A 16,410-nucleotide genomic window follows, 5' to 3' on the forward strand; every position below is an offset into this window, starting at 1 on the left:
CCCCCCCCATATTTGAACCCCTAAATCTTAAAATTTAGATCGTGAAGTATCCGACCTTTAAATCCATATCCGTAGCAGACATCATCGCCGAGTCTGAGCAACTTAGTAAGTCGGTGGTTATGTACAATATGGTAGAAAACCAATCTCTAAGCTAAGAAATAAGTATATATTCTATAATGAGAATATTCTAAGGTACCCAATAGAATATTCATAAGATTTTATTTTTCGAGTAAATGAATCTAGACGTGCATTGATCTAGACACATATTCACTTGATGTTCTAACACTTCCATGTGTCATAATTAGTTGTACTTTCAAGCCTCTTCAATTCATACCTCCTATATTTTCCTCACGCCGGGTCCTTGTAATAAAGGTGATTTCCCTCTTAACTTTGGTTTAGCTCTCCATTCTTTTTAGGAGACCCCTTGTCAATCTCAAACCCCTCACATGGCACAACCAAAACTCTACCAAAAGCATTAGGTTTCTTCGCCACCATATCAAATCTTTCAGTGGATCTCCCGTTTCAGGTCTATTATGTCCGTGGTGAAAGTTCCAATTTAGAGAGTTGGTGAAGGTTTTTCTCTGAAGGTGTCAACTTAAGTAGTTTACATTAGGAACCAACCGGTCTCGTAGCCTACCAGGTAAATGTGCTTACCTGCATGGATAATGGAACTGGCTCAGTAATGGTTAAGTTATGTTATTTCTTAAAAAAAGTTGACATAATCATACATTATTAGTTGATAAATTAGAGATACGTCTGTAAATACTGTTGACCAAGCTGGTGGAAAGAGGAAATATGGTGATGGAGTGAACATCACAGTGAAGCTTGTCATGTAGAGCATAAGAGCCAAGTGTCTTCTAATTGCTTCTTTGTCCACCTTATCAAAAAGTTGCTTATTTACTTGTAGTATTAAGCAAAAGATGGTTTCTCAAATCATTCCTGATTTCTTGTTACCGTAGTGTACACTTAGTTCTGACAGGATCATGCATGTGTTGAACCAGAATAACATTAGGAAAATGCTAACCTAAAAGAACAAAGAAATTTATGTAAGAATTCTAGCTAGGGAAGGAGGAATTGCGGCTTTCGTCTAGATGAATTACATCAACCTCTCTCTCCCCAATCCGCCCCCGCTTGTTGAATATTAGACAATTCCATTTATAGCAAATTGGTAATTTGATAGGACTATTGTTTAGCCACTAAGATTGCAATCTAATGCCTGAACTCTTGTTTTATATGCAAAATAAATTACTCCTAGGGTTATGTATTGCATTGTAAACCATTGATGATGGCTTCTCTTTCTCGAAATTGTCCGGTCTGTTCTGCTTATGAAGAATAGCAGATCTATGAGTAAGAGCCCTTAGGTTTGTTCAGCTAGTTTAGTCGTTGGGGTTTTATGAATAGTTATCTTGGTTTTCTGCTCTTTAGTGCTTTCTATCCTTTTTTTTTCTCCTGTGTACTTGTTGCATGCAAGTATCTCTTGAATTTGCTCCTTAACTAGATGACTGCCATCAACATACTAGGTGCAGCTATATTTTGAGCATGAACACTCTGCTATGTCAATTTTATCCCAGAAAGGGCGCAAAGTTATCTTATAATCCGTAAACCATTTGAAGAAGTGGTGTGTTTGATTATTAATGATTTTTACTTTTACTATAACTAATGTTCCTTCCATTTGTTTTTTTTTCTTGCTTTGATGCAGTACATGGTCTAGAGTATGGGTATGGAGCCCACGAGTACCCATCTAGTGGGATTTTTGAGGTGGAGCCACGTAGTTGTCCGGGTTTCACTTTTAGACGGTCAGTGCTCCTGGGCAGCACAGACATGTCTCGTTCAGAAGTTCGGTCATATATGGAACATATTTCAGGAAAATATCATGGGGATAGTTATCATTTGATTGCCAAAAACTGCAACCATTTTGCTGATGAAGTCTGCTCGCATCTCACGGGAAAGCCAATTCCTGGATGGGTGAATCGACTGGCACGAGTAGGTGAGAATGAATGATGACTTATCTTAATTGTGGGGCAACTTTCAATTGTGAACCTGTGTTCATCTCCGTCTATTCTCCTTGTTCTTATCTGCATTACTTTATAATAAAATTGTGACTACCATACAAATAGCTGTATGAATCCTGCAGCATGTTTTCTGGGCTATTCTTGCTAAACTTCTAGCTTGTTTCACACAACTATTTTTGAAGTTTCAGGCTCATTCTGCAATTGCATTTTACCAGAAAGTATTCAGGTTACAAGAATCAGACATCTTCCTGATCATCAAGCCCTTTCAGGTTGGTGTTGACCTATCTCTCTTCACCCTTTTTTCCCAATGAGTAACAAACTGCTCTGGTATTACAGAATGACAATATTTCAGCTACCACATGCTTACCCTGAAATCCTGATCAACGGAACATGATTTTTTGAGGAATTAAGAGTACATTAGGGCTAATCTGATGTCCCACATATGAAAAAATAGTCATGGGATAAAAATCTAGATTACTATTTCTCCCTCCGCCCATTTTATGTGAGAGGTGTTTGACTGGGTAGGAGTTCAAGAAATTAAAGATGGCTCTTAGTTTGTTCCTTTTTTGGTGTGAACAGAATCTGGGGTGGGTGGGGCGGGGTGGGGGGAATAGAAGAATTGGTTGATTTAATTGGCAATGTTTAAGCTTGTACGTTTTTTTAATAGGAGACCCCTTATACTTTTGAATGTTTGTAAGTTTGACAACTCAGTATCTCTTTGGAAGCTGAGTTTTGTTTATAAGTACAAATAGTGGTTACCTTATCAAAAGAAAAGAAGGCTCTTGACATGTAAGACAAATATATGCGAAGTACCATACTTTTAATTGAGCGGTGGTGAAAGCTTCACATGTCTTTTCATTAAGAATGGCTGGCGGTGAGGGTCCCAATAAGTATGTCATTAAGAGTAAAATGGGGATGGTGAAAGAGAAGTATCATTCTTTTTTCAGAGAAGGGCCTAAAATACGCTTGAATTATCAAATTTGGAATAAAAATACCTCCGTTTACCTCTTGGCTCTAAAATGCCCCCGACGTCAACGTATTGACTCTAACTTGTCCAAATTTTTGGCAGTCTTCTTCAAAAATAAATTAATAGATTCATTTATTACATGGAACGTTCCTATTGGCTATTGCTAATAGTAAGCTAATTAATTAAATCTCAACCCAAAATCGGGATATACCCACCTACGTAAAGGTGGTTTTTTCTTCATCTTCATCTTTTTCCTTTTTTTTCTTCTTATGGTTTGAAAATCTTTTCTTCAATCTTGGCTTTTCTCTCTGCTTCTTGAGCTTTAACAACCATGGCTACTTCCTCAAATGCAGCAAGAAGATTTGGGACGAAAGGGGTATCCGATCAAATTCAAGTCCGACCGCCTAAATTTGACCCATCAATTTCAGTAAAAGGGGTCAAATTTCATTGAGCTGAAATTCTGACCTTCTTTGAAAGGTTCAGACATTTTCACTTCTTTAACAGACCTTGCGTTTTCTTTATCGTCGACTTTATCTTAGATCTCCACTTCTTGATCTTCAAGATCCTTAATTAGCTCAGAAACATCAATAATCTCAGCTTCTTGATCTCTTGTACGCTGCTCTGAACATTCTTCTTGGTATCTTTGTGGATCTGGATGCGAGTTGATGAAGAGTGACAGTGAAATTGGAAATTTGATTCTGGTGATGAATTATGAATATATCCATCTGATGCAGTTGAACTGAGAACTATTTGTGGCTTCAAATACCCGATTGTTTTGATTGTCTTCAATTTCTTGAGAAGCTTTCCTTCATGGTCTTTATTCTCTTGATGAAAACCACTAGAAAAGGAAAAAGGAAATAGAAGAAGATGAAGAAAAGGAACCACCTTTAGGTGGGGAGTGTGTGGGTTATGGTGGATCTGTGTTTTAGGCTGAGATTTAATCAGTTAGGTTCATTTTAACATTAGCCAATAGGAACATGCCACGTAATAAAAGAATCTATTATTTTTTTTCCAAATAGGGCGGTAAAATAAGGGCAATTTAGAGACAAAATGTTGACATTAAGGGCATTTTAGAGCCAAAAGGTAAACAGAGAGTGTTTTTGATTGAATTCGATAGGTCAAAGGTATTTTGAGACCGTTTCCGTTCTTTTATGGATAGAGTAAATGGAAGAGTGTCACATAAAATGTGACAGAGGGAGTACAATGTTTAGTTTCTGGCATAAAACTTTATATTACTAACCCGGAGCAGGTAAAATCTGTAAGATATATAAGTCTGATATTGTTCCTACCACTTAAAATTGATTATCTATTGCTTCAGAAATTTTATATATTGATTTGTCTATTGTTGTTTGGGAATGTTGAAGCTACATTTGATGGTCATCACATGAGTACATGACACATATTTGATGTCGTATATGAGAAAACATGTAGCCATGTTTGTTGAATGTTGAGTATATATACATAAAAATGTAGCTTATTCAGTTAAGAAAGCAATTCTGGTGAACTACCCTTTGCATGCTCAGCACTTGGTAGCCCTAAAGTGAGGCCCCAGAAATAGTATTTCCCAATTGTCGATCCACGTAAAAGTCTCATGATTACACATAAATGGTTAGCTAATGGTTCCAACTAATTAAGATGAGTGGATATGTCCAACGAAAGAAGCACTCCTAGATGAACAAAAAAGAGAGAGAAACTTCTACAGCTATGAATACCATAATCTTTCCTCAGTGTTGGTTACTCCACATTTTAATCTCATCAATGTCAACACTCTAGAGATTTATGAATACCATTTCAACTTAAAGGAATTATTTGTTGACTATAATAGTATCATGATGGATTGGTTGTAGTTGCGGCCCCGTTTGTTGAATTTGATATCTTTTGTCCCATCTTTCATTTTCTGTTTCTTTTTTGGGGGTGATTTCTCTGCTTTGGAGTCTCTGAATGAGGGGTTTCCAATATGTTTGGTCCCAAAAGTTAAGCCAATTAGGTTGAAGTCAACCTCAGTTGGACATGACCCGGATTGCTTAGTCACATCAACTGAGTAACAATACTCAAATCAGTAATTACTTTTTCATCCCTCTGCCATGCTAATTTCTGTTGTTTTTGTTTTCTTCATGTCCTTTGTCCAAATAAAACAATTAACACTCTGGCTAAGTGGTGTTTCCTAAGAGGTTGATGAAATGACGCAGAAGTTTGATTGTGTATTTGTGTGGTGAACACGGAAAGTCTTATGTCTTTTCAGGCACATTCTATTAACGAATACACATGGAAAGAAATGGGAGAGGAAAAAAAATTTCAAATGAACTTATGAATTCTTATATAGTGTCCTTCCATATGAGTCTGCATTAAGAAAATGGATATGGGCTTGACTCAATTCCAATAAAGTAGTGCAAGTAGTGATGATTGTCAAACTATAGCCTATTTAGTTAACCAATATGGGATTCTAGCACACTCACACACACCCAAGGCTAGACATTTGGAGCATGCAGTAATATAACATGGGTGTCCTAACATCTGTGATAAGTTTGCCTCTCTTCTGATATCATGTCGAGAAAATGGAGTATGGTCTTACTGAACCCTGAACAGAGGCGCAACCAGGATTTGAAATTTAGGGGTTCTATAATTCTAGGTAGTGACATCAGGTGTTAGTAACTGTGTTCTGAATTTAATTTTTGGAATATTTAGTGAATTTCTTAATACAAATACTGGGTTTGAACTAAAGGTATCGGGTTTGGATGAACCCGGCGGCTTAAGGCTTCTCCCCTTGCCCTGAAAGCTATGATCCAGTAGTGAAGATTATAACAGAGTGACCAACCTGAAAACTACTAAAGTTATAGCCCTTTCAGCCTAGTAAAAATTTAGAACTAGGTTATATTGCTTACATTTAGATATGTTATTCTGTCTAGCAAATCTTTTCTGAATGTTTTTGTGCACTTTGTGTGGCTGTATGGATGCAGGTATAGATTGTAGCTGTACATATGAAGTACCTTAGTCTTAATCTCTAGTAGATATACAATAACTTAAAGTATGAAAGGAAGTTCTTACATGTCATGTTAATATAGACTTTTTTCATTCTTGACTAACCAAAATGCTTTGCAATTGTAGAAGACGGGACAGATTCTGATGCGTCATCTGTATCGGTAGATAGCGAGGGGGAAGACTCTGATCATCAGTTGTTAACTGTACAAAATAGTGATATGGCATTTCTGAATGAAAAACCAGTCAGACTAGCAAAAGAGCTTCTTTGATTGAAACATCTTTCTTCTTCTTCTTCTCCTTTTCTCCCTTCCCTCCAATTAATCCAGTCTACTGTTTGGGATCCTTTGAATTATAATTGTGTGTTGTGTGTGCGCGCGCCCTCTCAAGTGTATCTATTTATCCGTCCTTTAAACACATTGTAATGTTCAAATATTCGTTAAGACGTGTATTCATGTAGCGTATTTACATAGAACAATCAACTTCTGGTGTTACTAGGATTCAATGGAATTGCTTTTTCCTCCGACTGTTTCGTGTTTTTCCCATTGTGTTTACCTTGACATGAATGTTCTTGTATGATATTTTTGAATTCCAAAACGCAATCTTCAGAATTAGCCACCAGTTTTCAGAAGACAATTTGTTTCTACATCCATTTTGTTTTCTAGAGAATGGCAAAATATAATATAGGATCATAGTTAAACTCATTACCTTAATGAAATCCCTTGTTTTTTTTCACCCCAAATAACTTTTGGATTAGGTAAGATCTCTGAGTTTTTAATGTAGTAGTTGTTAAAGTTATTTGTTCAGTTGACCTACAAAAGAATGAACCAACCAATCATATGCCCCAACAACAACAAGAAACCCATTTTGGATGTTAATTAGACCAAGGCACCTAAAAAGTTTAGTGCCAAATACCTCTTAGTCATCATCCAATAACTAAAGTCTCTAAAGCAACCATAGAATAAATGCATTGATTGACTATTATATGTGGAACAAATGTTAAAAGACTTAGAAGTCTTCCATTTGATGCCCACTCTTTATAACCTGAAAGCCGCCATGCTTACAGCGTTTAATTTCTATATACCGACAATAAAAATGAACAGTAACTATTTATACTGTCAGTATATATAACAGTTAACTGAAAGGTGACTTTGATACTTTGCCCATTCAACACTTCATGTCTCCAGTTCACAATCTTTAACCCCTTCCCTACTATTCCCACCTCTATATTTTTCCAACTACAAACCCCCACTTTTTTTTATGGATACTCTGATCTTCATTTCCATGTTCATTATTGTTATACATGTAAAAGCACTAGCAAATTCAACTAGTTATTCACCAATTAACTGTTCAAATGCCTCTGATCTCAACATTCAGTTTCCTTTCAAACTTCAAGAATTTCAGCTACACTGTAAGCAAAACAGGACCATTCTTCACTTCCCATCATTTGGGGATTTAGTCATCAAATCCATCTCTTATGATCTCAAGGAACTCGAATTAATCGATCCGAAAAACTGTGTCCCTGAAGTTTTCTTGAATCTGAATCTTACAAACACCCCATTTAGTTATTACTATATCTTGAAGGAGTATCAGTATCTGAATTGTTCAGCTGAAATTTCATCTTCTTTTTTTCAAGTCCCCTGCCTAAGTGGCAATGGACATCATGTTTATGTTGTGGAAACATCATTTGTTGTCCCAGATTTTTGTAACCATGTTAAGACTGTAAGAATCCCATTTTCATATAGTCCTTTTTTGTCTGATAACACTTTTGGACTTGGATTAACATGGAACTTGGAAAATTCTCATGAAGATAGTGTAACAACAGGGCAGTTTAAAGGACTCAATGAGATAGCAAATGATAAAGGTATGTAATTTATCACAAAAAATAAAGTGATTTTTCATTTACGAAACAAAGAAATGTGAATTTATTGCGCGATTTTTATTTGTTGAGTGGCTTTTCTGTTACAAAACAAAGGGAATATGATTTTTGTTAGATGATTTCTATTAGTTGAGTGATTGTTTGAGAGAAATCAAGATATCTTACCCGCAACATCTTCTCCTTGTTTTAGTTGACCTGAGTTTAATTGATTGACTAGCTATATTAATTGATTACGCTCCCGTTTGGTCATAGATTTTAAAGTTGAAACTTGAAAATTTGAGTTTTTCAAGTTGTGATTTTTGGAATTTGTAAAGTTGTGTGTTGAACATGCATTTTACTTCGGAAAAAAATATTTTTTTTAGTTCAAGTCCCGAAAACCCAAAAGTTGGTTTGAGCTAGTTTTTTGAGAACTATGAAGATCATCAAATTTCACGGTCATACAATTTTTGTTTATAAATTTTCAAGTTGGTCTTTTGGGGTTCGGTTGTATAAATCTTTCTATTCATTTATACCGTTTACACTGGCTAACTCAGAGTCGTTTAAAGTGAAATTCTGACTTCATCACTAGGTTAATTGTTAACCTACCACAACCTTCCTTGATTCATCAATTCAATTAAGTTTTGAAAATTAACAATGTTGTTAAGTCCCTAATTTTGTTCTTTCTAATTTGCAGCCTTGGGGTGTATTATCTTGTTCATGTTTATAGTGGTGATGCTGCTGAAGTTATCTCAATATTCTAAGAGAGTAGAGGAAAAATTGAATCAGAAGGAACCTATCATTTTAGGGAACTATGAAACTTTGGACAAAATTGTGATAAAATATTAGTATTCAGAATCAAAATATGTCCCAAATCTATGTGGAAACTTTTGGTGGGCTATTGAATTATCTTATTTTACGATTAGGGGTATATTAGGTATGAAGAAAATGTTTTCCATGCTGTTTAAGGAAACAAGTGATTTTTTGTTTTACTTATTGTTCAACACTTAAGTAAAAATATTAGTTTATAAATATTTATATCGAATCTAGATAAATATTAGCATTTGCTTCGAAATATTTTTATAATCTAAGTAGTTTGACCTTACAATGTTTACGAAGATATCTCAAAGATTGAAGATAATATTATAAAACTAATATTAAAATATGATTGATTCCCATTAAAGTGATTTAAACAAATTGAGAAGTAGGAAATAATTATAAAATTAATTGCATATAAAGTTTAATTTTAGTTACGTTAATTATATTTTTTAAAATAATAAAATTTTGAAAACATGTTAATTATTAGTGTAGTAGGAGATTGGCATTGCCAACAAACTATTAAGAATATTATTATTATTACTATTATTGTTAATATTATTATTATAACAACAACAACATAATTATTTATATCTTACTTATACTTTACATCAATGTTTTCCAAAAATAAAAATAAAAATTGCCGAGTCTCAAGGCGACGTATCACGAACGTTTCGAGTGCAAATTGAAGATGTAGATTTGTAGGGCGTAAGTTCTAAAATTTGAGGCGTAAGCTTCAAAGTAAAACATAAGTCCCGAGCATAAAAACGCATGTCTCGAGCGTGTTTTTTTTTTTAACCCTTTTTGCTTTTTAAATCATATTATTTATTCTTGGTGTAATGATATTCCTCAAATAGTAATTGTAACACATTTTCTTCAGTATTGGTTATTAATACCTTTCTCAAATAAAAATCATAATATTTTATCTATATATTATAGATTATTTACTAATATTTATTCGTAAAATAATTGAAAATTTTACATTTGCTTATTTTCTTAGTAATAAAATTATAAATTAAATATATTATCCATAAGACTTACACTCGGAATAGGGGCTTATGTTTCATCGTATGCTGCATAAAACTTCTCGCCTCACGCGCTCGTTTTCTAAAACACTGATTTACACTTTGTTTGGATGATTGTTACGTATTGTTTCATAATATATCACATTGTATTATATTGTATCGTATCATAATATATTGTTTTTATGAAAATAATCATTATATAAACGTATAAGAAAAATTAGATATATAATAAAGCTATTATGAAAGGAAAGTAAACGATAAAATATTTTTATAGAATAACCAATAAAGATAAAATAAGAAAGAAATAATAAAGTTATGATCTATTATCACACACAATGAATCTTTATGTCTGTTATATTAAGTAACAACCAAAATAAATATTATATTTAAATTATCAATACAATATAACAAATAATAACATTCTCCAATACGTATTATATTTCAATCTCTTTTCATTAACTGAAAATCTATAATATTAGTAATACGCTAACGTTTTAATAATTTTTGCTTATACTGATTAGCATATGCCCCCTCTGTAATATAAGGGCTTGAACTTCAGCCAGGTATTTTAGCCCTTCCAAGCGCAGCGTCGCCATAATCAGATTTGTTTGGTTTGTGTCTTTTTATCTCTTCCCATGTATGTATCTTCTTCCTCTTTTGCCTTTACTGTCTCTGTGCTCTGCTTTTCGGTTAATCTCGAGTTGTGTTCCATAGTTTAATCTTCATTTTTATTTCTTTTCTGTGCGAGTTGGCGTCTTCGATTGTGTGTGTGTCTGTTTGAACTGAATTCGGGGCTTTTTGGTTCTTTTGGGGATTTTGGGGCTTAATAAAGCAATTGCTTTGGTTGCTTTAGGGTTGAGCCGCCCTTGTTAACAAAAAAAGTGATCTTTGATGTTTCTTTATATTGTTTGAATTGCCGTAATGTTGTTAACGGTTGCTATATCATGATATTTTTAGACTTGTGTTGGTATTACTTGATGCTTGCATGAATTTTCTTACACTTCATTGCTATGTTTTAAAATGTTACAACTTTTACTAATTTTTCACAATTTTACCTCCCTCCCCATACCTCGCTTGTGGGATTACAGTGAATATGATGTTGTTGTAGTATTGTATGTAGTTCTGATAGTTTGTTAGCAATTGTAATTAGTCCAATTATGATATATTTTTTTAGATACTGAGTGGAAAGAGTTTGATCAGCCCAGAAGAGTTATGTAGCTGATCCTAATTAGTTTGAGATAATGTTTATTTCAAAAATTTATGGGCGGTAAAACACTTGCGTCATGGTGCCACTTTTGTAAAATACTAAATGTCATAAGGAAGAATAATCAAAGATGATTAGTAAATGTTTACGATTCAACTCATATTGTGTTTACTAGTGTAATCTGTTGTACTTTCCCTTATCATTTTCCCTCTATTATTACAGATGGCTAGATGGGATCAAATTCTTTCTCTTCCTGTTCAGAGCCCCCCGACTTTGGAGTTTTCTTCTGCTGAACTTGTGTGGTCTAAGGTAGAAGGTTGGCGCGATAACATAGACAGAGTTGCTCTCATTCCATTTGCTAGAGTAGATGACTTTGTTAGGGGTGAATCTGCTAATAAAGAATGTCCAACAAGATTTCATGTTGAAGCTAGGAGACGTCGGCCTGCAGAGTCGACGTACAAGCCTAAAGTTGACGGCATCCTTGAATATATTCTGTAAGCTGTACTTTTATCTCTTTAGCTTGTTTCAGTTGGTTGTATATGCCACAATGCATTTTATAGAAATAACCTTGTGATTCTTTAGGTACTGGTGCTCGTTTGGTCCTGATGATCATAGAAAGGGTGGAGTCGTTCGACCGAGTAGAACCACATACGTCCCTAAGAAAAAACCTTCTGGTCGACCTAATACAAAGCGGGGGTGCACCTGCCACTTTATTGTCAAACGCTTAATTGCTGAACCGTCTGTCGCACTTATCATCTATAACCAAGATAAGCACGTGGATAAGAAAGGATTACCATGCCATGGCCCACAGGACAAAAAGTCTGCTGGAACACGAGCCATGTATGCTCCGTACATCTCAGAGGATCTTCGTCTCCGTGTTTTGTCCCTGCTCTATGTTGGGGTGTCTGTGGAAACAATCATGCAGAGACACAATGAATCAGTGGAGAGACAAGGAGGTCCGTGCAACCGAGATGACCTTTTAACTCACAGATATGTTCGGAGACAAGAGAGGAGCATAAGGCGCTCGACTTATGAACTTGACACAGATGATGCAGTCAGCATTAATATGTGGGTTGAAAGTCACCAGAATCAAGTGTTCTTTTATGAGAGTTTCTCTGATTCCGACCCTTTTGTTTTGGGTATTCAAACAGAATGGCAGTTGCAACAACTGATTCGGTTTGGAAATCATGGCCTTCTGGCCTCTGATTCGAAGTTTGGAACTAATAAATTAAAGGTATTTTTTGCTTATATGGTTACCAAATTTCTAGAACTAGAATAGCCTGAATACTTGAAAGCTTACATTCTCTGTTATGAAAATTCTCCAGTATCCTATTCGCAGTCTTGTTGTGTTCAACTCAGACAACAAGGCTATACCGGTGGCATGGATAATAACACCTAGATTTGCAAGTGGAGATACACTAAGATGGATGAGGGCCCTATATAACAGAGTTCATATGAAAGATCCTACGTGGAAGTTGGCTGGATTCATTGTGGATGATCCTTCAGCCGACATCCTTGCAATCAGGTTGCTCACTATGTTTTTGTTCCACATTCATTTGCATGATCAAGTGATAGTGTACTCCAATATCAAGCAATGACCATGGTTATTTTCCTTTTTTTCTTTTTCCTGATGGACGTGGGGGTTCTCTTTAGCATGGCAAATTAGAGTCGCACCAGTGGCATCTATCTTTTGGGTTCAGGGTGAGGCTTTTACTTCAATAGTCTCGAGTCCAAGAAACTTAGCATGTTAGACTTGTGGATTGATGATATTAGTAGATGAATGCATGTAAAATAGGCTGGCAATTTCAATGTTGTTCTGTTGGATCGGTCTGAATAGTTTGAAATAATGAAGAACAAAATAAACCAGTCTCTGATACACTATTAGTCATAATGTTTCTTATTGACAGTAGTGAGTTTGAAAAGTCACTCAGCATTTTATCTGATCCCAACTTCTACATCTAAAGATCGTGTTCATTTTCCAAAGGTTAAATAGTACATCCTTTGTTCCAATTTATATGACCCACTTTCCTTTTCGGTCAGTCCCTAAAAGAATGACATATTTCCTTATTTGGTAAATATATAATGACACTATTAACATTTTACCCATGTTGAGTCCTACTTATTTGGCTACAAGTCCACAAAGATATACTTTTCTATCTAGAAATGCATTTATGTTAAGGTTAGTTTTGAAACCTTGCAAAGTCTTTCCATATTTCTCAACTCCGTGCATCATCAAATTACATCACATAAATTGGGATGGAGAGAGTAACAAATTTAAATTGAATGATGGAACTTGCATACTTTGCTCATTCAGTGTGTAGAAGGTTTATCTGAATGTTAGGCATGTCACTTAGTTTTTCTTTTTGTGTTTTCTCAGTCACTCATGAGTTAGGTTATGTAGAGTATATATTTTGTATACTAGATTGTACAGATTAAAATTGTGCCCTCTAGTCATCTACTTTATTTTCTTGACTTTTTTCATGAATGGTGTATTATATCTTTGTTTGCTTATCACTCAGGGAAGTGTTCCAGTGCTCTGTATTGATATGCTTTTGGCGGGTTCGTCATGCATGGCATAAGAACTTGATTAAGAAATGCTCGGAACTGGAGACCCGTGCTGTAATTGCAAAGAGGCTAGGCCAGGATGTGCAGCGCATCTGCAAAGGGGACGGAACTGCTGATTTGTTTGAAGAATTTATGGAAGAATTTGTGGATGCTGCAGATTTTTTGGACTATTTCAAGGCCATATGGTACCCACGACTAGGTGAGTTTTTACTATTCAGTAAAACAGTCTCTGTAGGTACCAATAGGATTGTTATTGCAATTAGATTGAAGTACACCTCCCAGAAACAGGTCTTTTGCTTACTCAATCGACACATGGATAATCTGATTTAGGTCCAGGCCTAGCGTGAATTTAAACTAACACTCCCTTTGTCCACATTGTGCAACATTTCACATGCCTTATAAGAAAAGTTGTTCAACACACCTGTGTGGAAAATGGTAGTCTTTTTTTGGACCCCGGGATTTGCTCTGTTACAAAAAAGATGAGGTCACTGGGTACGTTGTTATGATTGGGTGTCTTGGAGTCCAAAATCTCCGTCATATTTTCAATTACATAACAATCTCTCAGTTTGTACTACATAGCTTACAGTTATTATGCATTTAAATTATTATAGATTGAGGACTCCATACATGCAATATTTCACGTTTGTGCGTCCTCACTTGAAAAGGACAGCTAGCCTAGTATTTTTCTACTGAAGACCTTATTCTTTTAGTTTTAAAAAAACACATTATTCTTCAAGAATGCTTGAAATACTCTTATAAATTATTTGATTCCTCTTTGGGGCTTTTCTTGCTGATGGATTTTGTCTACTCAGGGCTCTGGACTAGTGCACTGAGAACTCTTCCTCTTGCCAGCCAGGAGATGTGCTCATCAATGGAGTACTATCACAACCAATTAAAGCTTAGGTTATTGAATGAGAAGGAAAAATGTGTATATCAACGTGCTGATTGGTTAGTAGATAAACTAGGTACTACAGTGCATTCTTACTTCTGGCTTGATGAGTACTCAGGGAAGGATGATTTCGCACGATACTGGAAGGATGAATGGATGAGTGGCTTAACAGCTTGGCAGAAATCTTTGCAGATTCCAGATTCGGATGTGTTAATTGAGGGTGATTATTCAAAAGTTGTTGATCAGGAAGATCGAAATAAAGTGCATGTTGTTCGGAATCCAGCTTCCGAATATGCTCTTTGTGATTGTAATTGGGCGAAAATGGGAAACTTATGCGAGCATATTCTTAAAAGCATTAAATGTCTACGTGACAAAGGGTCTATTACTCCATCCATCAGTATGTTCCAGTATATGCAGGCTCTGGTCGATATGTTACACTGCCCACCTCATGATTCTTTGATTCGTGATCATGCACTTTCTCTAGCTGTCTGGGTGCAGACGCAGTTAAATGCTCAACTTGGTCCTGGAAGTGGCCAGTCGAAGCGACAAGCTCTTCAGCTGACTACTGCCACACCTGGTGTGGTGAGAGCACGCAATGGAACACACACATTAGTCAATGTGGAAAATGATCTGACTGAGCTCCAGCATCCAAGTTCTGCCACAGGTAATTTGAGTGGTGGCAAGATTGATCGGGTAGCTACTGAAAATGGCACGCACACATATATAGGTTCTGCTTTGGAACATCCTTCTGTTGAGATGCAAACCAGCCCAGTATCCATCTCCGCTTGTGCGACTCAATTGTTTTCTCTTAATGGGATCACATCAGCCAATGTGTTTGGTGAGAATGGAGATGTCATGATTGATGAGGAGCTGGATGCAACGAACAATATTCCTTCCACAGATGCATCATTGCAAATTTAGACGGTTTTCAAGATGGATCTGGAATAAAGCTGACTGTGCAACAACGATGGACGAGCAACCACAGCTTCTGTGTAGCTCCAGCTGAGTCTTCTCTAGATCAATGCTTGAATAACCAGCAGAATGATGTATGTATATAGGAACTCCACAGATCCAGACATTATCCTGGATTACAGAATGTTGAAAACAGAATAGACAATGTAATTCATCCACAACCGAGGCAGTATAATCCTCTCTGGTAAATATGGCTGAAGCATCTGAAGTCGAAAAGCTTATGAGGATAGGTGCTGCTGATGAAAATTCTGGTATCACTAGCGGCCTATGAGCTTAAAGATAAGATGTCAAATGTTCGTCCAGGGCTCTTTAGGCTCCCCGATTCACATCAGAGCTGGTTGAAGAACTGAAGCCTCTGAATGACTTGAAGACTGGGAAAAAAACGAGTTTTGACGAAAGAAGATGTAAGCAAGAACAATGACCAGAATTCTGCCAGCAGAGTCCTGTTAGAAGAAGTTACAACTACTGAGTGGTTTATGTTCTTCCTGAACAGTAGGACTGCTGACCATGTGATAGATTTTTGTCCACATTGCTGTGGGAAGACTCCACCCAATTAGCAACCCTATGTGGAGCTTGGGACCAATAGAGCATCTTATGATTAAGAGCTTTGCTTTCTTAGATCATAATAGCTTAGTTTTGCAAAAAGTGATTTCACCAGTAAAGGGATTGTTTGTTCATGATCTATTGCTTGTAGCGTTGGTTGTTACACAGTATGTTTGAGGCTGCTACTCAATAGTCAATCTATTGCTCATAGGATCGGTTATGACGTTTGAACATAAAGTGCTTGTGCTGTTCATGGTACCTACTCGCCTAGTTGTGCCATTGTTATCGCACATGCTCTCTTCACCACCCTGTATATCCAGATGAAAGCAACAAAATCTGAGAATTATTTTCAATCTTTGATTTCGTGTGTATATTTGCATGGAATTTATCTTAGAAGATGCTCTTAAGCATTGTATGTTGCCTCAAAAACCATTTCTTCTTGGGTCTGCATAAAATTAATGAAATGAGCGTTGTTTTTTTTGATATATATAGCTTTATAGAGTAGCCTCTGCTTGTCATCCCATCAGACGATTCTCAATAACCATCAGAACTTTTACATCATAGATCTCTCATTTACTTGTATTAG

General features: G+C 35.9%; 3 protein-coding genes across 9 annotated transcripts in view; all 3 read left to right on the plus strand.

Annotated features, from left to right (window-relative positions):
- LOC107028281 (deSI-like protein At4g17486) overlaps positions 1-6,481 on the plus strand; it is an 8,965-nt gene extending 2,484 nt beyond the window's left edge. For 2 of the 6 annotated variants that reach the window (XM_015229311.1, XM_015229310.2), the window contains exons 3-5: positions 1,700-1,987; positions 2,201-2,281; positions 6,085-6,481. In XM_015229311.1, the coding sequence (XP_015084797.1) occupies positions 1,700-1,987; positions 2,201-2,281; positions 6,085-6,227 (512 nt within the window). In that variant the 3' untranslated portion in view covers positions 6,228-6,481. Of the gene's footprint in view, positions 1-1,699; positions 1,988-2,194; positions 2,282-3,332; positions 3,457-6,084 lie in introns of all 6 variants that reach the window. The other 4 variants (XM_015229308.2, XM_015229309.2, XM_015229312.2 and 1 more) reach the window with 3 other exon arrangements.
- A 527-nt stretch (positions 6,482-7,008) lies between these two features.
- Positions 7,009-8,851, plus strand: LOC107028283 (putative RING-H2 finger protein ATL21A). The gene is made up of 2 exons (XM_015229313.2): positions 7,009-7,819; positions 8,508-8,851. Exons 1-2 carry the CDS (start codon positions 7,216-7,218, stop codon positions 8,657-8,659), a joined length of 756 nt encoding a protein of 251 aa, XP_015084799.1. The 5' UTR covers positions 7,009-7,215; the 3' UTR covers positions 8,660-8,851.
- A 1,299-nt stretch (positions 8,852-10,150) lies between these two features.
- LOC107028284 lies at positions 10,151-16,309 on the plus strand. Of its 2 annotated transcripts, none has more exons than XM_015229314.2 (6): positions 10,151-10,288; positions 11,078-11,349; positions 11,438-12,089; positions 12,181-12,380; positions 13,375-13,619; positions 14,233-16,309. In XM_015229314.2, the coding sequence occupies exons 2-6, from the start codon at positions 11,078-11,080 to the stop codon at positions 15,228-15,230; spliced, it is 2,367 nt and encodes a 788-aa protein (XP_015084800.1). In that variant the 5' UTR covers positions 10,151-10,288; the 3' UTR covers positions 15,231-16,309. The 2 variants fall into 2 exon arrangements, with proteins under 2 accessions (XP_015084800.1, XP_027775202.1); XM_027919401.1 differs by having other exon boundaries at positions 10,193-10,214.
- Positions 16,310-16,410: the final 101 nt, after the last annotated feature.

Source organism: Solanum pennellii, chromosome 8 (genome assembly GCF_001406875.1).
Source record: "Solanum pennellii chromosome 8, SPENNV200".
In the NCBI taxonomy this organism is placed as follows: Eukaryota; Viridiplantae; Streptophyta; class Magnoliopsida; order Solanales; family Solanaceae; genus Solanum; species Solanum pennellii.